Source organism: Peromyscus maniculatus, chromosome X (assembly GCF_049852395.1).
Source record: "Peromyscus maniculatus bairdii isolate BWxNUB_F1_BW_parent chromosome X, HU_Pman_BW_mat_3.1, whole genome shotgun sequence".
In the NCBI taxonomy this organism is placed as follows: domain Eukaryota; kingdom Metazoa; phylum Chordata; class Mammalia; order Rodentia; family Cricetidae; genus Peromyscus; species Peromyscus maniculatus.
Window position 1 is genome coordinate 82887388 of NC_134875.1, and position 24469 is coordinate 82911856.

General features: G+C 45.5%; 1 protein-coding gene across 3 annotated transcripts; it reads left to right on the forward strand.

Annotated features, from left to right (window-relative positions):
- The first annotated feature begins 8603 nt into the window (after positions 1-8603).
- LOC107402792 (doublesex- and mab-3-related transcription factor C1-like) lies at positions 8604-15715 on the forward strand. Of its 3 annotated transcripts, XM_042269310.2 has the most exons (7): positions 8604-8986; positions 11398-11554; positions 11863-11921; positions 12471-12607; positions 13736-13802; positions 13965-14220; positions 15142-15715. In XM_042269310.2, exons 2-7 carry the CDS (start codon positions 11491-11493, stop codon positions 15156-15158), a joined length of 600 nt encoding a protein of 199 aa, XP_042125244.2. In that variant the 5' UTR covers positions 8604-8986; positions 11398-11490; the 3' UTR covers positions 15159-15715. The 3 variants fall into 3 exon arrangements, with proteins under 3 accessions (XP_042125244.2, XP_042125243.2, XP_042125246.2); XM_042269309.2 differs by lacking the exons at positions 8604-8986; positions 11398-11554; positions 11863-11921; positions 12471-12607 and having other exon boundaries at positions 12845-13802; XM_042269312.2 differs by lacking the exons at positions 8604-8986; positions 11398-11554; positions 11863-11921; positions 12471-12607 and having other exon boundaries at positions 12845-13802; positions 13965-14144.
- Positions 15716-24469: the final 8754 nt, after the last annotated feature.

Genomic DNA, 24469 nt, shown 5'->3' on the forward strand with positions numbered 1-24469 from the left:
ATCTCGAAGCTCTCGCATCTCCAGCATCTTGAGATCTCCATCACAACCAATGCTTTAGGTTCTCAGATTCACCTAATGGCCTCTCAGGCCTCCATGCAAAGATTCCACTGCCACATATTGCCTGGACTCAGTGAAACCATGGAGGAAAATTCCATAACCCCTTTAATCTCGTATCCTTCACGACTTTAAAGCCAGCATCACGTGGACAACATAGCCAAGTTTAGGTGCCATCTTGGGTTGAATGAAATGCTGAAACTGTTAGAAGAACACATAGACATCACCCTACAAGACATAGGTGTAGGAAGGGACTTTCTCAATGCGACTCTATTTGCTCAGGTATTGGAACCAACAATTGACAAATGTGACCTCATAAAACTAAAAGGCTTCTGTACAATAAAGGAAATAATCTAGTAAATAGGAAGTCCCTAGAGTGGGAGAGAATCCTTGATTGTTACATATCAGATAGGAGATTACTATCCAGGAGATATAAAGCGCTTAGAGCCAAGAAAACAAATGGACTATGGTTCCAAACAGTTCTCAAAAGAAGAATAACAGTGACTAAGAAATATCTTAGCAATTATGGAAATGAAAATAAAAACTACTTTGAGATTTCATCTTACTCCAGCCAGAACAGTTAAGGTCAAAAATAACTGACAGCAAATTCTGTTGAACACTTGGGGAATCAGGAGCCCTCATTCACTCTTAGTGGAATTGCAAATTGTTGCAGCCTATCTGGACATCAGTGTGGAAAATTCTCAAACACTAAAAACAAACGTACTAAGTGACCCAGCTATACAATTCCTAGGCATATGCCTGAAGGACTGGACATTTTACTCCACAGACACTTACAGCTATGTTCATTTCCACTCTGTTTACAATAGATAAGAAATGGAAACAATTTCAATGTCATTCCACTGATAGATGGCTAATGAAAATGTGGTGCATATACACTATGAGATATTATGCAGATGTAAAGAAAAATGAAATTTGCAGGTAAATGGATGGATCTAGAAAATATTATATTGAGTGAGGTAACCCAGGCCCAGAAATAAAAGTGCCACATGTTCGCTCTTATTTTGGATCCTAGCTCTGAATCTTTAGATGTGAGTATAGCAGTTGGAGTAACAGCAAAAAAAAAAAAAAGGTGTGAAAAGGCCTCATGGGGGCAGAGAGCTCGACAAAGAGAAATAATAGGACACAGGTGCTATGAAAAGGGAAATGGGAAAAATGATGGGGCATGGGGGGGCAACATGGAGAGAGAGGGAGAGACATGGAGTTAAAAAACACTAAAGTTGCTTTAAAAGACTATAGGAAATCATATTTTATGTTTACTTAAAATTTTCCACACATACGTACATACATATAAAGTTATGCCACTTGGGGATGACCGTGTTTCCTTAAGAACTGTTAATTATGGAATAAAAAAAAAACTGTGCCAGGCATGCGAAACTTCCTTTTGAGTTGTTGGTTGGGGGAGTCCAAAATTATAACATATAGCCATTGCCATTGGTTGCCTCCTGAAAATTGAAAGTAAGGCCCCATTACTGAAGGATAGCATATACTTTTGGCAGAGCCATTGGAGGAATCAAGATAGAACTGACATGAAAGCCCGTTCCTGAGAACTAACTCATGTATTACTGGAAGAAGTTGGGCAAGCTACGGAGGGAGAAGAGCCATCAACAGTTCCACCCAGCTGTAATGCCTGTGAAGCACAACAATGACCACAATGACAAGATGTCCCCAAAGGGGCACTATCGATCATGTGGCTAACCCACAGCCATCTAATTGGACTTAAGACTCGCTCAGTAGGGGGAATTCATGATTGGTTATGTAAACCTAGACCACTCTTCCTAGCTGGTGAAGCCGTGAACTCTAGAAGAGAACCCATTGCTGCTACTTTTCTAAATCAGTATTATTTTAACTGCATTCTAAATACTTATATTCAACTATTCATAGATAAGTATAGCTCTAACTCCTCGCCAAAGAAGCTTCTCTTGCAGCAAATGGAGACCATTACAGAAAGTCACAAGTGGTCAAAATGCAAAGAACAATGGAGTGTGGAATTTCCAGCCCTAATTGATACATGTACAATCCAATCCCAATAGCAAAGGCTCAGGGAACATTGTGGAAGAGAGTGGGGAGAGACTATAAGAGTCAGGACCAGGAAGGGATGTCTATTGTAAGACAGTGTCTTCTATGTGTGACAGGGAAGCTAATCCAGGAAATCTCAATCATACGATTGCAAAAGAAGTCATAAAAATGACAACACTGATTGATATGTGAACATGAATAGGGAAATTCTCACTGTTGGAAGGTATTCACCAGAGACGACTACTTGGACATGGGTTTAAGCCAAGAGGAAGTCTTTATTAGCTGGCTGACAACTATACTGGATGTTTGGGATCCCAGTGTAGCCCCTAGTCTTTCTTAGGGTGAGCTCTGAAGCGCATAAACCACATTCTGGGTTGAGCTACTTCAGTTAGCAAGAACAGTTAGCTGGAAGAGAACTACAGAAGCCAAAAAGAAAGGTTAGTACATTTTGAAACTTTCCCAGAACTATATGGACTTTGATGGATTAGTCCTACATTTTAGTTTGTGGCAGAGTTTTATGGCCTGAGTGGTACTTTCATTATAGAGTCAGTTGTGCTAAAGTCTTAGAGCCTACAAAGTCTGGGACCCTATTACATCACAAGGCTTCACCCTAGAAGAGTTACAGGTAACTAATGGTTGCAGAGAGGGAGAATTGGTCTTCCCCAGGGCAAGACCCCCTGATACATTATCAAATTACAGAGGCCTAAGCACAAACACATATGAGCAACACTAAATGATCTTAGCACGTTAATGGATAAACTTATGTGAACGCACACATATAAAACAATTGTAAATAAAGAATAAGAGGCTATGAGTTTGATAAGGAATGAGAGAGAGACAGAAGGAGTGAAAAGGAGGGAGACAATGATGTGAACACAGTACTCATGTATGAAATTGTCAAAAATTAAAACATTAAAAATATTTTTATTAGCATATTACCTCTTTTTGTATTTGTGCATTGTTTGACCTCTACACACACACACACACACACACACACACACACACACACACACACACACAGAATTCCATAGAGACTTGACTTTTCTTTATTCAGTTTACTCTTTTTTCTTATTTTTTATTTAAATTTTTTAAATTCATTTTACATACCAACCACAGATCCCCCTCTCATCCCTACTCCCGCTGCCACCCCAACCTCCCCCACCCAACCCAACCCCCACCCCCTCCTCCGAAAGGGTAAGTCCTCCCGAATGGGGGCACAACAAAGCCTGGAACATTCAGTTGAGGCAGGACTGAGCGAGCCCTGCTCTCTGCATCAAGGCTGAGCAAGGCGTCCCACCATAGGTAATGGGCTCCAGAAAGCCAGCTCATGCACCAGGGATAGATCCTGATCCCACTGCCAGGGGCCCCTCAAACAGACCCAGCCACACCACTGTCTCCTGTATGCAGAGGGCCTAGTCAGCAGTTTACACTTTTATATCTCTTAATAAATATGTGCATTTTACAAAGGATGTTGACTGCACTGGGAAAATGAAAAAAGAAAGGTCATGAATTTGAAAGAGACCAAGGAATTTTATAGAGAAGGGTTAGGAGGGAGGAAAGGAAAGTTGGAAATAATGTAATTATATTATAATCTATAGTGGTTTGAATGAGAATGACCCCCATAGGGTTACATGTTGAATGTCTGGTCCTCAGTTGGTAGACTGTTTAGGAAAGATTAGTAAGTAGTATGGCCTTATTGGAGAAGGTGTGTCGCTGGGGTTGGGGGATGGGCTTTGATGTTTCAAAGCCCATGCCAGACAAAGTGCCATTTTTTTTTTCTGCTGGCAATTTGTAGTTTGATGTAAGTTCTCAGCTACTGCTCCAGACCCATGCTTGCCTGCCTGCTGACACAGTCCCCAATGGGATGATCACAGACTAACCTAACCCTCTAAAACTATAAGCAAGACCCCAATTAAATGTATCTTCTATAAGTTGCCTTGGTCATGGTATTTTGTCCTGCTGACAGAACAGTAACTAAGACATAACCCCCAAACATAATAGAAACAATTTTTAAAACTGCAAAAAAAAGTATCAATTATTACCTTCTTTGTGCATTTTAAATGCCAGATGAGGTCTTCCTATATTACCTAGGTTGGACTTGAACTCTTGACTCAAGTGATCCTCTCATTTTAGCCTTCATATTTGCAGGAACTACATGCACCAGAATTTCACTTAGTTTAAACTGTTTCCTTCCAATGTCTGTAGAATGCATCTTTACATGAACAGTTTCATTTGTGAAAATGGGAGTATATTCTTCATTTTATATTAGTCTATACAGAGTTCAATTGTTTCCATTTTAGGAGACTACTATTTTTATTTTAAAAAAACATTGTATGAGAACTTTATACATAAGTACCTCATTTACATCATTTCTACCCATTCCTCCTCCTCTGGAACTCCTCCTACACCACCCTAATTTTAATGCACTTTCTTATATATATCCTACTGGGTCCATATAGTGTTGCTCATAAGTACATATGTTTAGAGCTTAAATGCTTTATTTCATGTTTTATTTAGTTTCTATGGTTTTTGGTGCTGTGTTTTGTTTTTCTGAGATGGTTTTTCATTTTTCTTAGTGTACAAAAAATGGCTTTCATTATTATGGTCATACATATAGGTTGCGCGTATTCATCTTCTTAACCTTTTTATTATTACTTTTATTCGTTGAGATTTTGTGCAATGTATTTTGATCATATTCACCTCCTCCCTACTCCTCCCAGATCCAACCTCTCCTCTCTACCCACCAACCAAGTGTCTTCTTATTTTTTTCAGCATCAAGTGCAAATTGTGCTGCCCATATATTCTTATGGGTTTGGCATTCCATTGGAGTGTGGTCCACTTACAAGAGGCAACATTCTTAAAGTGCTCCCCCTCTCCTAAGCTACCAATTGAAAATATCTCCTCAGATAGAGCTTGTGTCCACCTCCTCTCTCTATGCTGGGATTTTTTTTTTTGACTTGCAAGGGGTTTGTGCATGCTATACCAATTGCTTTGAGTTCATATATGGAGCTGCCCTACTGTGTCCAGAGGATAATTTTCTTATTATCAACCACTGTCTCTGACTCTTATAGTGTTTCTTTCCCCTCTTCCACAATGATCCAACTGTGTGCATACCAACAGTTGATCTTAACACTGCCCAGGAGGGACACATCTTTAGAGACCCAAATTTGTGATTCTGCAGAAATTTTAGAGCTGTCCCATAATTTTGGTTATGGTAAATATGGAGAGTGAGAAAGATTCCATAATGATATTTCAACCCTGCTAGAAATTATATTCCGTGAATCCTTTTCTCAAATCCCAGTAACAAGATGTACCCTAAAGTCATCTATGAGAATGGAAACCCAGTCTCCAAGTATTTGTACATCAGTGCTTTGAAAGTTGTTTAGGGGACAGGGGAAGTCAGGAGAGGCCAACTGGCGATGTCTTCAGAAAGAAACATCTGGAAGATGAACTGTGGCACAAATCCCTTCTTTCATCAAGGCTAACATTGTGGAAGAAAAAAGGCAGGGTAAAGAATAGTGAGGAATGACCCAGAACAATTGAATCACCAGGAAACCTGAATACTTCCTACAAAGACAGGAGGCCTCACTGTGTGATGGGCTTGCTAAATAACAGATCTGATTTGTGGTGGTTGACCCAGCAGTGGGGCAGATCTTCTTCTGCTCCCTGTCGTTCTCATATCCATAGCTTTGAAACGTTTAGACATAAAACTTGAGCGATGTGGAGATTTACACCTCAATTTTCACTAATTGTTTATCAAATCCTCCTGCTGTATTCATGTTGTACATGAACAGAGACCAGTAACATCTTTTATCTGCTGTTCCAATTGCAGGAATATCTTATAATTTTTAATGCTCACAGTAAATCCTAAATTAAAATCAGTAACTATACCTCTTACCAAGGATATCAGCTTGTCTTTTCCTCCTTTTCTCTTGAGAATAATCTTGGATTTCTTACTGAATGCCTGCTCACTCCTTTCTCTTCTACTCTTGATTCCCTCTTCATATAAATATTTGTAGAGGAATGGCTGTGGGCTGAGACTCAGCCCCAGCTGGAAACATGATCTCATTGTGGTTCTTAGAGAAATTCAAACCTTCAATCCTACCATGGATTCATTTTGTCAAGCTTTGAACTGTATTCATACACTGAGGTTAAAAAAATTTAAAAATGATATATTAATTAATCAATTTAATTGTGATAAAATCGTCAAAAGACTTGAAAAAGATTGAATGTATTCACTTCTGTAATGTGAGAAAGAAGGATGCCACCAACTCACTATATATCCCACATAGACCTTGAATTTGCCATCCTCCTGCCTCAGGCTCCTGAGTACATGAGATTATAGACCTTTACCATTAAGCTAGCATACACATACTCTCATTCCTTCTTTTCAAGGTGTCTGTTATTTATCATTACATGCAATTGTTTTCTCTCACCCAGTAATTTAGTGTACTGAAAAAATATTTACTTGTGTGATATGAGGACAGAAATTTCAGAAGCTAAATTTTAATGAAATCCAAAGAAAGATGGTTCATATGTAGCCCTGGCCTTTTGTACGTGGTTCACTGAACCTTCATGCTCTGAAATTCCTTTCTAACAGATGATTGGAGGACATGCAAAAATCCTAATTGATTTTCTGGTACAAAAGTAATGAATAATTATAGCATTATGAAAGAGTAATCAAAGAACTGCTATTACCTTCCATAAGCATCATTTGCAACATCAAATGAAAATCACTTTTAAAACAAAACAAAAAGGAGTAGGGTAATTTTTTTTGTTTTTGTTTTGTTTGTTTGTTTGTTTGCTTGCTTGCTTTTTTGTTTTTTGAGACAGGGTTACTCTATGTAGCTTTGCTCTGTAGACCAGGCTGGCCTCGAACTCATAAAGATCCGCCTGGCTCTGCCTCCCAAGGGCTGGGATTAAAGGCCTGCGCCACCACCGCCCAGCTGGTAAATTTTTAAATGTAGTGGGGCAGGTAGGAGAATTTAAATATGGACTGTCTGGCAACCTGGCTAATAATTGCATTTAACGATTTTTCTTGGTGAGATACTGTTACTGTGCTCGTCTGGGGACACAACACAGTTCTCAGAAGATGCGTGCCAAAATAATTTAGGGGAAGGGTTTGAATCGCTTAAGTGGCAAGGCGAAGCTTCAATCCCTACAAGAAGCCGGTGAAACAAGCCAATGTGAGTATATGGTTTAAATAAAAGAGGGTTCGCTCTGTTTGACTTCAGCTGTGTCTTCTCGGGCTAAAAAAGGTGGGGGAAACGGATTGTTCCCCCAATTGTGGAGTTGCACGAGATTTGCTTGAAAATCACCAGGGAAATACGGAGATCAGAGGACATACACGAAAGGAGATTTGCAGGGAGTTATTAAGGGTGTCAGTGGAAGAAGGGCAATTGCTGTCCTCTCTCCCTGCACTGGTTCTCGAAGGTTGTCCCCGGCCCCAAATGCCACCACCATCAGCAGGAAGAACAGAAATGTGGTCCAAGATCAAACTCTGCTTCTCACACGTGGTGCTCTAGTCTGAGACTGCAAATATAGTGCTCGACCCGGTGTGTTAAAGAAGCCGGGCGGTGGTGGCGCACGCCTTTAATCCCAGCACTCGGGAGGCAGAGCCAGGCAGATCTCTGTGAGTTCGAGGCCAGCCTGGTCTCCAAAGCAAGTTCCTGGAATGGTGCAAAACTGCACAGAGAAACCCTGTCTCGAAAAACCAAAAAACAACAACAACAACAACAAAAAACAAAACAAAACAAAAAAACACGGTGTGTTCAAGAACCATTGTGAGCTCGCCATGGGGCTCGTGTCCATAATCCCAGCCCACAGAAGGCTGGGGAGAGTTAGAGGACAGCCTGGGCTACACAGCAAGTTGAAGACCATCCTGAGCTACACAGCGAGACCATTTTTCAAAAGAATTTTTAGGGGCTGGAGAGGTGGGTGGGTTGGATTCCCAGCACCCACGTGAAAGCTCACAAACATTTGCCCCAAAATTGGGTCCCAGAGGGTCCAACAAGCTCTTCCAGCTTCTGAGATCACTGCACTCTTGTGGTGCACAGACATGCATGCACGAAAGTCCTACACACAGAATAAATCAGTAAATCTTTAAATACACTTTAAAACAGAACAAAAGAGAAAGAAAAAATAGAAACCCAAGAAGCTACAAGCATCATGAAGTTGGGCAATATTCCAGGATCACTGCTCTAAAGTAATGAAGCTTCAGGTTCTATATAGGGGCTGTGTACAAATTATTCATATTTGCCTGAAATCAACCAAAACATGGTTGGAATGTGGGTTACATGTGTGTGGCTGCACACTCCCCTGTGTATGTGGGCTTGTTGAGGCCAGAGGTGGACTTGGTTGTCTCGCTCAATCCCTCTTCACCTTCTTTCTTGAGACACTGTGTTTCACTGAAACTGAATCTCACTGATTTGCTTCGACAGGCAAGCAAGCGCCAGGGTTCCTCTTGTCTCTACCTCCCCAGTGTTGGGATGGCAAGATCCTTCCTCCACAATCAGCATTTTATATGTGTTCTGGGGTTCAAACGCGGGTCCTCGTGGTAACTACGTACAGACTGAGATATCGCTCTGACCCCCACGGGCTGACATTTATTTTTATTTGTTTGGTTTTTTCAAGACAGGGTTTCTCTGTGCAGCACTGGCTATCCTGGAATTCGCTCTGTAGGCCATGTTGGCGTTGAACTCAGAGATCGGCCTACCTCTGCCTCTCCAGAGCTGGGAGTAAAGACATGTGAGACGCCCGACGCCCGACGCCCGACGCCCGACGCCCGCCTTAAGCCCCCGTGTGCTGAACTTTGGGGAGGTGAACAGGAGCTTTGCAAGCAGATATGCTGAAAACGCCGGCACGTCACTTTTCCCACGAAAAGGAGGCAACGCAGGTAAACACCACTAGAGAGCAGAAGTCTCATTTCTCTCCCCAGAGACATGCATGGGTGCTGAGGAGAACTGTGTAGAACACAGAGCAGCCATAAGGTGGCGACAAAGCCAGTGTGAGGGGAGGAACTCTGAAAGCTCATTGGTCCAGAACAACAGGTGCTGAGGAGGGAAAAAGAAGCGCGGGCAGCTCATTGGCAGGAAACTCAGTTGGCAGAGGAAGGACCTGCATCTTGCCTCAGAACTCAGCTCCTCGCTTCTGATCCGCTGGACACTGAGGTAACCACAGGCTGGCATCAAAAATAAGATTTGCACATTCCTTGTCCTGTTCTCCCCGTTCTCTGGCGTCTCTGGGAACCCAGTTCCTTCAGCTTTCTGCCTCCTCATGTAAGTCTACCGGGGCGAGGCCAGAGAGGCGAGGCCAGAGAGGCGAGGCTAGTCCCCGCCTAGCCTGCCCACTCGTGGAGCACTGGCTGCAAGGCTTCCCAGCTTCGGGACCCTCAAGGAGGCGACCTTTGGCTCAGGTTAGACAGGAAAAGATGACTGCGTTTCCTGGGCAGAACCTGTGCTCTTTGAACAGCTGGAGGATGATAGACAGACAGACACAAGGAGGGTACTGCCGAGGAAGAGGGGAAGCTGTGCTTAGGTGCCATTGGTGAAATGTGGAGAAGCATCTAGAAGGTTGGCCAGAGGCTATGGCGGAAGGCATGAGTTTCCGTCACAGCAGAGAGTATGTTGTCCTGAGAAAAACAGCCTGCTGAGGAACTAGCTCCTGGCTTGAACGGGGCATAGCATTTCACACTGGGCCATAAAACAATTTTTTTTAATTTTAAAAATTTTTTTGGTGGCAGAAAAATGCTGGGGGAAAAGGAGGCTACAGGAAGATAAATGTCAGAGGTCCAAGATTCTAGAGGACAACAATCTTTGATTAATTATTTATGGGTTGTTAAAAAAATGTAAATATTATATACTAATAAATATATTTATTAAAAATATAGATATTAAATATCTATAATTTTTATTTATTCTTATTGCTGTTGTTGTCTTGACTGTGGTTATTACTGGAGACAAGCTGTCCCGGTCTTATGAGTTGTCATCAAACTCACCATTCTCCTGCCTCAGCCTCCTGTGTAGTGGGATTTTAGGCAGGAGTCAGCCAAGTTGGCTTGGGTAGAACACGATTTCATGAGGAGCACGTGGTCAGTGATTTCCAAGGAGATCAAAGGAATTATTATTAAGATTGAAGTGGGGCTTGCGGATAAACCATAATCCAGGGAGAAGGGAATATATGGCACCCTTGAGCTAATGCGCAAGTTCACTCGCTTCCATGTGGGTGGTCAGAAGTCAAGTTAAAGTTAGGACTTCGGGAGATAGTTCAAGGTTGACCCATAAGTCAGGATTAGCCGTTGGCTTTGGAAGGACACAGTATGAAGTAACAGATCAGGGAGTGGTGATTGCAGAAAGTGTGTGTGTGTGTGTGTGTGTGTGTGTGTGTGTGTGTGTGTGTGTGTGATTCTGTGTATGTAACTGTGTGTGTGTATGTGAGTGACTTGTGTGTGTTGTGTGTGACTGTGTGTGTGATTCTGTGTATGTAACTGTGTGTGTGTGTGTATGTGAGTGACTTGTGTGTGCTGTGTGTAACTGTCTGTGTGTGTGTGATTCTGTGTGTGTAACTCTGAGTGTGTGTGTGTGTGTGACTGTGTGTGTATGTGAGTAACTTGTGTGTGTCTCTGTGTGTGTGATTCTGTGTGTGTAACTCTGTGTGTGTGTTTGTGAGTGATGGTGAGCAGGGAAAGGCACGATCAGGCTTCTGCGAGGCTTAGAAGAGCAGGTTGTGAGGAGAAGGTGATGTGAGAGAGGGACTTGTGTGAGGGAGATTCTGGGTAATCAGGTGAGATCAAGGTTAAAACAAAAACCATGGTTAAAAAAAAGGAGGAGGAGGAGGAAGAAGAAGAAGAGGAGAAGGAGGAGGAGCAGGGGCGGGGGAATTGGTTCCAGAGATGGCAGGATGGAGGACAGGAAGATTCTAGGCACCAGAGATAGAGTTATCTGGTGGTAGAGGAAGTACACTGGGGGTGGGAATTCCAGTGGCCATTTTGGTGGCCTCCCCAACCCTAGAGCCACAGAACACAGAACTTGAAAGACAAGTTTTCTTGTGGACTTGCGACCCGAACTTAACATTGAGTATGGGACCAGATCACTAAAAGGGGCGGGGGGGGGTCAAACTGGGTCCCAGAGAACCCATAATTTGCTCTGACTGTGCCATGCCCATGGAATCAGAACAAGTCAGGGGTGAACATGTTCCTGCCTCTTCCAGACCTATAAGTACACCTCCTCAGGAATCTACACTCTCTAGGGGAGAGGTCAGGCCTCCTGTATGTGTGACTAACAGGACTCTTTCAATGCCCTATTTCAGGGAGTCTGGTGGAGCCTTGCCTACTGTGAATTCTGTAAAGAAGGACAGTGTACCCAGAGAAAGAGGCATCTCACTTGAGGCCTGAGAAGAACTATGGATGCTGACCCCAACTCTCATATGGATGCTAAGCAGTGCCCCGCCAGATCACCAGGCATGAGTGAGTCTCTGGCCAGGGAGTCAGGGGGGCGGTGTCTCCGTTTGGCATCAGTAATCCTAAATGCTTCTGCCACCAGCCATGCTGCAGAATTTCCACTTGACCTTGGGCAAACCCTCCCAAGACCTTAACCAGTCCAGGTTTAAGGGTTCCTACTAATGCCAAGTATCATGCGCTTACAGAAAGGAGAGGCATTGTGGGTGGGGTATTGAAAAAATTCATGGTGACCAGAGTCCTCAAGTGGAGGGTAGGTGCTTTTTCAGGGTAGGTGGGAAGGGAGGATCAGCCGAGCTCTGTGTGGTCTTTTACAGATGGGCAACAGGGTATGATTTACCAGCCTGGAGTCTTGCGTCACACAGTTCCCCAGCAGGTAAGAAGAATAAGTTGCTACAGGGACACGCTCCACGCCAGCAGTCATTGTCCACACAATTTCAACTCTGTCCCAAACTCTGAGGTTCTAGCTCCAGTCCTGTCTGGCACTTGCCTTGCAACCTTGAGAAAATAACTTCCCTTTTGGCCTCAGTATCCTCACCCACAGGAAAAACCCAAATGGTGAGACTGTGCAGTTGATCACCAAAGTCTTGAGAATTCTGCCATTCCCCATGGCTGTGACCAGGGTCTTGAGAGCTCTGCCATTCCCCATGGCTGTGACCAGGGTCTTGAGAGCTCTGCCATTCCCCATGGCTGTGACCAGGGTCTTGAGAGCTCTGCCATTCCCCATGGATGTGACCAGGGTCTTGAGAGCTCGGCCATTCCCCATGGCTGTGACCAGGGTCTTGGAGCTCTGCCATTCCCCATGGCTGTGACCAGGGTCTTGAGAGCTCGGCCATTCTCCATGGCTGTGACCATTTTAAAACACTCCCATCCCTCTGTCTTGGTGGTCAGACCTGATCTTCAACATGGATGTCTGTCCTTGCAGGAAAACTCCCAGGTGCCTGTGCTGCTAAATTGGCCCACAGCAGTTTTACCTGTGAATGGTACTTCGGTGACTGTGAGTCCTCAAATGCTGATTTCGTTCTCATGTGACCACTGCCAGCCCATTACTGTACCCTACTTGTGAGTACAAGAAAGACCATGGAGCCAGCTCTGGCTTAGGGTGCTGTGTTAACACTCCTGTCTGGTGCTATGCGGTGTGGGTGGGGGTAGGAGCAGCAAGAAGGAAGACCAAGAGGGGGAGGAAAGGAGAGGAGCGAAAGGAGAAGGAAGGAGGGAGGGAGGGAGGGGAGGAAGGAAGGAAGGAAGGAAGGAAGGAAGGAAGGAAGGAAGGAAGGAAGGAAGGAAGGAAGGAAGGAAGGAAGGACAGAAGATAGGAAGCAAGGAAGGACAGAAGCAGGGAAGGACCGAAGGAGGGAAGAAAGGAAAGAAGGGGAGCAAGGAAGGAAAGGAAGGAAAGAATGAAGGAAGGGAGGAAGGAAAGAAGGAAGGAAGGGAGGAAGGAAGGAAAGAAGGGGGGAAGGAAGGGACCACAAAGTATAGGGAATGACACAGCTCTATTTCAGCCTAACTTGCAGACAGGGTCCTCCCTGATTTGGAATTTCCTGTATGACATGCTTGGGAAAGAGCTTTCTGGCCGTTCACTCCCTCTGGGCATGTCTGGAAAATATCTCACACAGGAGCATTAAAGAGGACAAGCACACTGCATGCAGCAGGCAGGGGCAGTCTAAATGTTGAGACTATTCACGCACACTGAAGTGAACAGACACGAGAGAAGTTTCTGCTGAAATCTGGAGGCTTAATTGCAAGGCCTGGGTAAATGTTCCAGGCCAGCAGAGAATGTGTCTCCTCGATGAGCTTGGCTTATCCTTCATGACCGGTGGGGAGTGGGCCAAATGGAGGCAAGAGCCAGTCCTTTCCAGTCTCTGAAAAGGAGCATGCTCACATCTTCCCTGGTGCTGGGCAGACCAGAATGGCCCTTGGTCATCTTCAGTGTGCCTGGGAAGGAAAGAGTTCACAAAAAGTAGTGTCTAGAGGAAGATCGACGGAAGGAGGTTGGAAGGAAAACAGGTCAGGTGGGAGGAGGATTAATCCCAGGCCCAGTGGACTATTGCCATTTGTCCTCATGTCCACAGTCATTCACATCCCCCCCCCCAGCCGCTCTTGCAGAGGCCCTGGCTGTCCATGTGTACCTGCGGTAGTTGTCATCCAGACTGTTTCACCTCCGGCTTCTCCTCTGCTTGCTCTCAGGTTCTCTAACGTGCTCTTGCAGCCCTGCATCAACACTGCCCCTCCTGTACCGCAGGCACAGGTCCTGGTAAATGAGTGGGGTCGAGGTCTTTGGACGGGATGGGCTTTGTGGATATCGGAGGAGAAGCTCATAGAGATGGGGGTTTGGTAGAAAGGAATGGAGGCCGAAGAGTCCACTGTGGTTGGGTGTCTTGTCAGAATTCACTCTCTCATATCTCTTCCTGTGCAGGTCTCCAGCATCTCTTTCCAGGGCCCTGCAAATGCCAACCAGGCTCCTGTCATCGCCAACCAGATCAATAACGTCTCCAACCAGGGCCCTGAAGTCTACAACCCGGTTCCTGAAGGCACCACCCAGCTCTCGGATGTCTCCAACCAGGGTGCCCTCTCTGCTGAAGTGGATAGACAGAAGGTACTAGATGCTGCCGAGGCTCTCCTGATTCTGCATAACTCCCCTCAGGCCTGGCAGGACCCTTGCAGCACTTCAGGTAGCTGGCTCCTTGAAGGAGGAACGTGGGGTGGATAGGGTGAGGAAACTGGAGGGCTTCTGCTAAGTTACTGGTAGCTAGAGTGGGTGGTTTCATCAGCCTGGAGGCCAGAGCCTCGAACTCTTCGGTCTGATTGAGAAGTGGCACCCGGGTTCTACTCAGTGCATCTTGGTTTAGCAAGTGTTTTGCTCAACAGTAGAGGGCCAGCACCCTGAAGTCAAGAAAACTGTGGGGCCTTCCAGTGGCAAGTTCTTCCGGAGGGCAGGCGGCATATGACGTGGAAGCAATGGGACCGGGTGGAATGACCCCCAGCCCATAGTTGTGTCCCAGTCCGCAGCAGCCTGAGAAGGCCTGGGAGGCTATGCACAGGGGATAAGGGTCTGGAACGGAGGGCGAGCTTCATGCTGACTTGGGACATTTTCCATATGGACATGGCACGTGGATGCCTCCCCAGGCTGAATTTTGCCAGCAAATCTCAAGTCCGTCAAGGAAGGGGTTTGTGAATTGAGAGAACTTCATAGCTTCCAGGGAGGCTGGAAAGGAAGGCTTCTGAGTAAAAATGGCCAATGAAGAGTGTGAAGCCACTATGGGTGGATATCCTGAAACCCAGGATGCTGAATGAAGCCCGAGGGCTTGCTTCTCACAGAGGTCTGTCTGGGTGCCAGAAACTCTGGGGCCGGTGGTGAAAGATGCAGGCGTCAGAACCAGGATCTTATTCAGACATCTTGGGCTTGACCAAAAGGAAACTATGTCTGGGACTGATGGTGGCCCCTCTACCAGACAGAAGGAATTCAGGTAGGAACAGGTCTGTTCATTGGTCCCAGTGAAAACCTTAGACCATTTGGTCCATGGCGTTACAACTGGAGAGCCAGGCGGTAACGTATTTGTGATCAGACCTTGCATTTGCGTTTCTTTCTGCAGGTGCTGATGGGGAGTGAAGACCACAGCTGACCTGCCTCTGGAATTCCCCTAAGCCTACACACTCTGCTTCACCGAATGACAACTGGACATCTTGAGAGCACCCTAGGAGAGCTGAAAAGGTGGCCTGCCAAGCACTAGACTGCCTGTCAAATTCTGTTTCTGTGTTTGCAACATAGTTCCCATCCAAACTGCTTATTTCCTTTTCTTAAGCTTTAGGCATTGTGTGGGCTGTTAAAACCTTATCTTGAGGTAGGGTAATGACTTAACTGTGGTTGTATATTCTGGACCTTGCATACCCCCCCCCCTTTCTTTGGTTTTCTTGTCTTCTTGTTTGTTTTTGGTTGTACGACATGGACCTTTCTGTGTGTCCTCAAAGCTGCACTGAACAACAGACTGTTAACGGACCGTTCACATGGTTCTGAGCCCGCAACTATGGTAGCATTTTCTGTCTCGTCATTGTTTGCATACTTGAATAATCCTGTACCTAGCCATGTCTTAAGATATGTCAGGATGCATCACCTGGGTCTAGTAATCTCTGTGTATACACAAATAAAGTTTCATTGTTGTAAAGCAATGAGAAGTTTAGGCTGACTTTTTTTTTTTAAAAAAAAATTAAGCCAGATGTTGGTGAATACTGCCTTCTTTGCTCAGGCACTAAGCTAGCCAACAGTTTGTTATTTGTTTTATTAAGGCACCCACATCATCAGGCATCAGGGAAAAGGTTTTGCAAGAGGTACTTACCAACTTGAGCCTGTGTAGCAAAACCTCCAAAGAGGACTTTCTCTTGTCCCATGGCCTATCAGACTTTACTGTGTGAGCAGAGGGAATTGGGATATGGGCAGAGAGCACTTCATTCCACCTTATGATGTGTAGATTACTAGTAAAACCTCTAGGCAAAGCTGTTAGTGCCACATGTCAGGTTTGTCGCAAAAGTTCCAACTGCATCCTCCCTTTGCTCCCAGGATCTAGTCCTCTAGGACTCTAATTGTGTGGTGTCAAGAATCCCATCTTAGTAATTAACCCGCATATATCATTGTTCTTTCAGCTTACACGCTGATTATGGTTTTAGATTTCCCTGCTCCACACCATCAAACTCAAAAGTATTTCAACTTTGGAGTGAAAACAATACACCTTTTGACCACGATTTAGAAGTAATTTAGCACTGTGGTTTTGTATTCAAATCTTTACACTCAATGCAACTGAGCATATTTAAGGCATGATACGGTAATGCAGTGCAGACGTGACTGCAAGAGCCTTTTTCCATCATGACCAGAAATGGCTCCAATTTGCAGACTTCTCTGTGAACCAGGAAAATTGCAAGTCTGTGCATAGAGAGAAGATCTCTGGCAACAGCATTTTAAGAAGGTGAATATTCCCCAGTGCTGCAGCTGAGACGCTTTCTGCACATGTTCCCTGGCTTCTTGAGAGGAATCCATTAATTAACACAGGAAGGCCTTTAGCTCAAAACATCTCATATAAAGCAAGGCAACTCTCATCCTGGTGAGATTTGAGAATGTTTCTGGCCTCCTTTGAACTTTCTTATTCATATATGTGTTTGCTTGTTCATTTATGTATTTAGTCTTCTCTCATGTATGATCCTGAGTGCACTTTCCCCTACCCTCTCTTCTCCACATCCTCCCGCCGACCCCCCCCCAAGCCACACCACTCCCTCTCCATTCCTCCTATGTTCCCCTTCAGAGACAAACAGGCCTCCCAGGGATATCAACCAAACATGGCATATGAAGTAACAATAAGACTGTGCACATACCTCATATCAAGGCTGGAGGAGACAACCTAGGAGGAGGAAAGGGGTCCTAGGAGCAGGCTAAGGAGCCAGAGCCAGTCCCCACTCCCACTGTTAGGAGTCCCACAAGAACACCAAGCTACATAGCCATAACATATGCAGAGGACCTAGGCCAGACCCATAGAGGCTCCCTGATTGTCGGTTTAGTCTCTGCGAGCCCTTATGAGCCCCGGTTAGTTAATTCTGTGGGCCGTGTCCTTGTGGTTCACACCATTCCCTCTGGAACCTACAATTCCTTCTCCCCTCTTCTGAGGTATTTCCCCAAGTTCCACCTAATGTCTGGCTGTGGGTCTCTGTCTTAGTTAAGGTTTCTGTTGTCAAGAGACACCTCGACCACAGCAACTCCTGTAAAGAAAAGCATTTCATTGGGGTAGCTCACTTACACTCCAGAGATTCAGCCCATCATTATCATCATGGTGGGACATGGTGGCATGCAGGAGGACACGGTGCTGGAGAGGTAGCTGAGAGTTCTGCATCTTCTGCAGGCCATAGGACATGGTATGATACAGTGGGTGTGGCTTGAGCCTATCTGAGACAGGAAAGCCCACCTCCCCAGTGACACCTTTCCTCCAATAAGGATAAACCCACTCCAACAAAGCCCACACCTAATAGTGCCACTACCTTTGGGGGCCATTTTCTTTCAAACCACCACACTCCACTCCCTGGCCCACAAAAGGCGTGTGCCCTATCATAAGGCAAAAATACATTCAGTCCAACTTGAAAAGTCCCCAGTCTCAACATTGTTTAAAAGCCCAGAGTTCAAAGTCTCTTCTTTGAACTCTTCTTTGAATAAGAGATTCATGCAATCTCTTAATTGGGGTCCCCTGTAAAAATCAAAATAAAAAAGCATATCACACACTGCCGACATATAATGGTGTGGTGGTAGGGTCCTGTGAGGTTCCCTTTGGGGCCAGGGAGGGGTCAGGGAGGGGTCGGGGAGGGGTCGGGGAGGGGTCGGGGAAGAGGAGCTTATGCACAGAGTCAAAGACACACACTCTGGGAGGATGCTGGAAAACAACAAACTCAGTTTATTCAGGAAGAGGCAAGCATTAAAACCCTCCACCCCGCCCCAGGGGAAGGTCTGATGAATATGCATCTGCTGTTGTAACATGGCTGCCTCTCATTGGCCCAGGCCATCTCCTATCATGTCGCAGCTGCTGTTGCTAAGGCCCTTAGGCAGACCCAGGTTGGTTCTCAGGAAGTATCTCATGCACATGCTCTCATTACTGGTTTGGGCCAGCTCGCCCTCAGGCCTTTTATACGTAATGGCACATCATACCCATCACCATACAGAAAACCTAGGGTAGGGAGCATAGTGAGGAAAGACTGGACCAAAGCAAGACCGAAAACAGCTGGGCAAACTCCAAACTGCATCTCCATGTCTGATGTCAAAGTGCTCTTCAGATCTGCAACTCCTCCCAGGTTTGTTGACTGCAACACACTTCTCTCTCTTGGGCTGGTTACACTCCCTGTTAGGTGTCTCCTTGGCAGGTATCCCACAGCTCTGGCATCTCCAACATCTGGGGTCTCCAAAGCAGTCTAGGCTTCTGCGTCACAGCTTCACACGATGGTCTCTCTGTGCCTCCAATTCAGCGACACCCCTGTCATGTGCCTGCCTCAGCGGCTTTCCTCAGTCATGGAGGAATGTTCCATAACCCCTGTTTTCGATCCCTAAAGCCAGAACTAAGTGACTGAAGCTGCCAGGTTCTGCTGCTTGCTGGAGCTGGAACATGGCCCCTTCATTTAATTACATCTGCACCAACTTTCTGTTTTCCATGGTTTCCTCCACTGCCTAGGCTTGGCTGTCCTGGAACTTGCTCTGTAGCCCAGGCTGGCCTCAAATCAGAGACCTGCCTTCTGAACGCTGGGATTAAAGGTGTGTGCTGTCACGTCCAGTCTTAAGCTTCTCTTTAACTCATTTCCCAGGTCAGAAACTTAGCTGAGTAAGCTCTTACCCTGAGGTAACCACTCCCTTCGTTCTATTTCTTCATCTGTTTGTCTCCTTGCACATAGGACTTAGCTCCACTCCATTTCCTGGTGATCCATTTCAACTCAAACTTTACATCTTGTAATTTACCATTTAGCTTGCTCCAATGCATTAGAAATCTTCATTAGACTTATTACGAATAACCACTTGACAGAGCCTATACTCGGCTTTTCTGAGATTTCCTCTGACAAAGGAATGAATGCAAAACTCTTGACTTAGCCTCAGGCAACATCTGTGGACAAGGGCAAAAGGCAGCCGCATTGTTCACCAAAATATCACAAGAACGATCCTTAGGCCAAATATTCTTCTCTAGAAGCCTGTAGACAAGTTTCTAAATGGTCTTATTAAATAAAATACTAAGAGCCCAATATAGGGGTGAAAGCCTTAGAGATCAGGGAAATAGCCACCAGCTTACCTTAACTCACCACACCACCATAGCTTCCCAAGAGAGCTACTTCCTGTCAAACCAGGCTTTTATTGCCTTGCTGTTCTTCCCTCTCATTGGCTCTTATCCCAGCTGCCTCACTTCCTTGTCACTGCCAGTCTGTATAGACCTCCAGGTCTTTATGGTTGGTACTGGGATTAAAGGCATGTGTCACCACGCTTGGCTGTTCCCTAGTGTGTCTTTGAACACACTGAGACCCTGCCTGCCAAGTGATCGGATTAAGGGTGCGTGCTAACACTGCCTGACTTTTGTGTTAATGGCTTGCTATTACCTCTGATCTCCGGGCCAACTTTATATATCAACATGCAAATAAAATATCACCACAGAACCCCTGGAGCCAGGCCCCAACAGTTCCAATCAATCATCCTTAGCACCACTGTCTTCCATGCTCCTACTTAGATGGTCCATTAAACATCACTTAAAGCATTCCACTGCTTTCTGAACCCAAACTGCCAAAATTCATATTATTCCAAACAAAAACATCGTCCAGTCTATCGGGCCAATACCCCAGTCCCTGGTAACCACTTCTGTCTTTGTAGGAGTTCCTATCACTATGAAGAGACACTGCAAGCATGGCAACTCTTAGAGAGAAAAACATTTCACTGGGGCTGGCTCGCTTACAGTTCAGAGGCTCAGTCCATTATCATCATGGTGGGACATGGCGGCATGGAGGCAGACATGGTGCTGGAGAAGGAGCTGAGAGTTCTATACCTTGTGCAGGCCACAGGAAGTGGTCTGATCCATTGGGTGTGGCTTGAGCATATCTGAGACCTGAGAGCCCTCCTCAGAGACACACTTCTTTCTTCTAAACCATTTTATTTTATTTTATTTTACTTTCTTTCATTTTTTTGGGGGGGGGTGTTGTTGTTTTTTTTTGTTTGTTTGTTTGTTTTTTGAGACAGGTTTTCTCCATGTAGCTTTGTGCCTTTCTTGGAACTCACTTGGTAGCCCAGGCTGGCCTCGAACTCACAGAGATCCGCCTGGCTCTGCCAGCAAGCAGGGTGAGGGGGGTGCGAAGGCATGGGTGCTGTGGGGAGTGCCTCCAGTCGGTCTGCATGGCAGCACGGCCTATTGAGTGGCTTCCCTAAGAGGATGTGCTCTGGCCCAGCCAAGGCTGCACAGGCGACCCTGGAGAGGAGTCAGTGACCACCAATCAGATCTTTCTTCAGTCCTCTACTGACGTTCCGAAGAAATACAGAGCCAGTGGTGCCCACTGTGCAGAAGGCAAGGTCACCTGGATGCTCCTGAGCTGAGGCTCTCTCCCATGCCGCTGAGTCCCCTTTCCTGCCTGCCTCTTGTTTTGGGCACACGTGATTTACAGCAATGGCATCCAATCCTGCTTTTCTTTTTGTTTCTGAGGCTCTGAGCCTCTCGTATTATCGCTCTGGTGGATGAGAAAGAAGTTGGGAAACTGACCAAGAGTGGGCTGCTGTGGAGTGAGGCTTGGTATCTTCCACCTGTGCCCACCCCACTTGTTCTTGCATCCATCACTGTGCTGAAAGAAGCACCAGTGCCCACTAGAGGCCGCCACCCAAGCCCTGTCTTACCAGGCTCCTGGACATAAGCCCAAATAAATGTCTTTAGTTCACAAATGACCCATTTCGGGTATTCTCATTTGGTATCAGAAAACGGACAAGGGTAGAAACTGACAAGTGGCATTGTGGCTTCAACAATATTTGAAAATGCAGAGGTGGCTTTGGATGTCAGTGATGGTTAGATCGGCATAGTTTTCATTTGTGCCTGAGAGGCCTGTACCACTGTGAGTAAAGAAATAATCAACCAGGTGTCCTGACAGCATCTAGACTAGAAGGAAAGATTTCCAGACCATGTATCCTGGAAGAAATAATATCAAAATGTGTACATGTAACTAAGGGCACGCAGTAACAATAAATAAACCTAAATTGAAAATTGATAAAAGCCCTGAATAGATGTATGAATGTATGTATGTATGTATGTATGTATGTATGTATGTATGTATATGTTTATGTGTATGCATACAAATAACCAATGGGCATATGAAGAAAAGTTCAATGACACAAACTGTATTAGGCTGAGTTTTATGGAGGAACAGAGCTAGAACATTTCTGTCTGTCTGTCTGTCTGTCTGTCTGTCTCTCTCTCTCTCTCTCTCTCTCTGTGTGTGTGTGTGTGTGTGTGTGTGTGTGTGTGTGTGTGTGTGTGTGTGTGTGTGTTTGTGTGTGTCTACACATAGGGAGGCCAAAGGACATACCTGGGTGCCATTCTTCAGACTGCATCCAGTGGCAGACTGAATCTTTGTGACATGGTTCTCTCACAGGCCAAGAACTGTCCAAGTGGACCAGGCTGGCTAGTCTCTGGATGCTGGGGCTTCACCTCTCCCAGTCTCCTCAGCTCTAGTATTACAGGCGCACATTGTCATGCCTGGCTTTTAATATGGGTTCTGGGGAATGAATCCTGTCCTTGTGTATTTAAGTCAAGCTCCCTCCTCAGCCCTGCCTCCCACCCCCACTCAAGATAGTTCTCCAATCGTGTTTATCGGGGTGGTCATTTTGTCCATGACATTTAGTATCTCTTCTACACAGCTGTCCCTTTCTGCCTGTTAGTAATAAGTATTCCATTCCTATCCAAGCCCTCCCATTCCCTCACTCAATATCATTAAAACTTTCAATAATGGAAATAACCTTAAAGTGAAAAAAAAAAACTGCTTTGCTTACCTGTCTGCAGATAGGTCAAAAGTGGACTGCTTCACACACAACCAACAAAAAGGACACTGCTAGGTGCCTAAGAGCTCTCCAAACCCTTCCCATCAGAAGCAGCCACCATGAGCCTCAATGACTGCCACACTTGTCCCTTGGGATCTCGTGGGTTTTGTTCCAAGATCCCCCTGGGAGCATCAAGATCGACAAATGATTGAGCCCCTTATGCAGAATAGACTGAAATGTATCCACCTCTGTGCTACCTGAAAAATTGAACAGCATACACGCAGTATTCAAACGAGGCAGGGAACTGGGAAGGACCTATGTCCCAAAGGTCTGTACTCATTCAGTGCTGATGCACTTTGTCCCTGACTACTCTGCGTGTGTGGGTATGTGAAGTTACGGTTGTAGCACTGCACATTTGCGTGGACTGTTTGGATTTTCAAACACAGCAAGGAGCTGGAACTTCACTGTCCAGCTTATAGAACAGTTCACTAAAAAATAAATCAACAGCTCGGACATAAAGCAAGAAATGTAAAACCAGGCAAAGGGGACTCCGGACTAGCCGTTCTGCTGTTGGAAGCAGGTCCACCATGCCCTGCTTTGTCCCCTGGGCTCTAGGGGGTCAAACTGATTTCGCCTCGAGTGCAGCAAGCACTGTAGCTACGGAGCACCCTCTCCAGGCCAGGTGGGACTGACTGCGTTTGAGGAGACCTCTCTAAGAGGACTCATGGGTTCTTAAGGAAAAATGTGTCTTTGCTACTTGGCATGGTATTGCTTCCCAACCCTGAGAAATGAGGAAAGGTTGTTTCAAGGCATAAAGGCCTTCACTTATTAGGGAGACTGCCCAGTGGGGGATTTGTCAAGGGTACAGTACAGGTGTAGGCAAAGCATCTTGTGGGTTCGTTTTTAATGGGGAAAAGTTTTGCTTCGGTTCCAACTTTGAAGATACAGATCTTGTCAAAAGAGGAATGGGCATTTTAGAAGAGATGGTGAGCACACACATCTTCCCCATGTCTGCATCAGAAGCTTGATTTGTAGAATGTGAAAGAAGCACCGCTGATATAAAGTGCCACTGCTGACGTCCTTCCTGTGACGTCCAACTGAGCCTTCTTCATTGTACAGAATAGCTGACTTGAACATCTAAGCACGATTAAATTGTGAGGACTCTCTGAAATCTACCAGTGTTTTAAAAGACCTTTGTAAATATAAACCTACCAGAATTTGATCCAGGGTCCCTTGTCTAATTAACCTCTAAGGTTAAACCTAGCACTACAACTCTATAAAAAAAAGTATGAATAAAATGACACCTAATGATATCTGCTATACTCATAGACTTGTGCCTTACCCAGTCACCACCAGAAAGGCTTCCTCCGGCAGCAGATGGGAACAGATGCAGAGACCCACATGTCAGACATTACATGGAGGGAAGAGAGTCAAAATGGGAGGTCTCTATCAAATCCCTGCCCCTCAGAGCTCAGAGATTCCCACTGAAGAGGAGGCAGAGAGAATGTGAGAGTCAGAGGGTATGGAGGCCACCAGGAGAACAAGGCCCTCTGAAGCAACTAAGTCAGATGCCTATGAGCTCACAGGACTGAGGCAGCAAGCACAGGGCCTACACGGGTCTGCTCTGGGTCCTCTGGCATAGATATTATAGCTCTAACTTACTGTTTGTATGGGACTCGCGACAGGGAGAATGAGTTGGTCTCTGACTCTTGTGCCTGCTTTGGGGGGCTCTTCTCCTCCTGTTGACTTGCCTTGACTCACTTCGATATGACAGTTTTCGCTTCATCTTGTGTTTTATTCTGTCATGCTTGGTTCTTGTCTCTTATTTTTCTAGTGAGAGACAGAAAGGGAGTGGATCTGGAGGGGTGGGGGAGGAGAGAAGGAACTGGGAGGAAGAGTAGAGAGAGGGGACACTATAATCAGGATATAGTGTATAAAAAAGGATCTATTTTGAATAAAATCAAATTTTTTTTTTAAATTTACCATGGATAATCCAAAATGGATAGGAAGCTGATGCCTGGTCCTCCACACTTTCCATGATAAAAAGGAAAGACATTTGTAATTAAAAGGAAAATGATCAGCTCAGGAGCCCTCAAGTCCAAGCTGTCAGACCAAGTTCTCAGCACAAAGGAGATTGATTAGCCCCAGAGAGACAGAGGGGAGGGATAAATGTGGTGACATACTGTGTACCCCAATAAACTTGCCTGAGTATCAGAGGACAGGGCCAGCCACTCGATTAGAGATAGAGGCCAGGCAGTGGTGGACACACCCTTAATCCTGTCACTAAGGAGGAAGAGATCCATCTGGATCTCTGTGAGTTCGAGGCCACACTGGGAACAGAGTCAGGCAGTGGTGTCACACACCTTGAATCGCAGTACTGGGAAGCACACACTCCCCTTTAGTCCCAGGAA

Excerpts from the sequence above, each read along its gene's own strand:
- LOC107402792 (XM_042269309.2), top strand. The coding sequence starts at position 13,458 with ATGGCCCTTGGTCATCTTCAGTGTGCCTGGGAAGGAAAGAGTTCACAA. Across the intron at positions 13,803-13,964 it reads TACCGCAGGCACAGGTCCTG|GTCTCCAGCATCTCTTTCCA; the intron begins GTAAATGAGTGG and ends CTTCCTGTGCAG.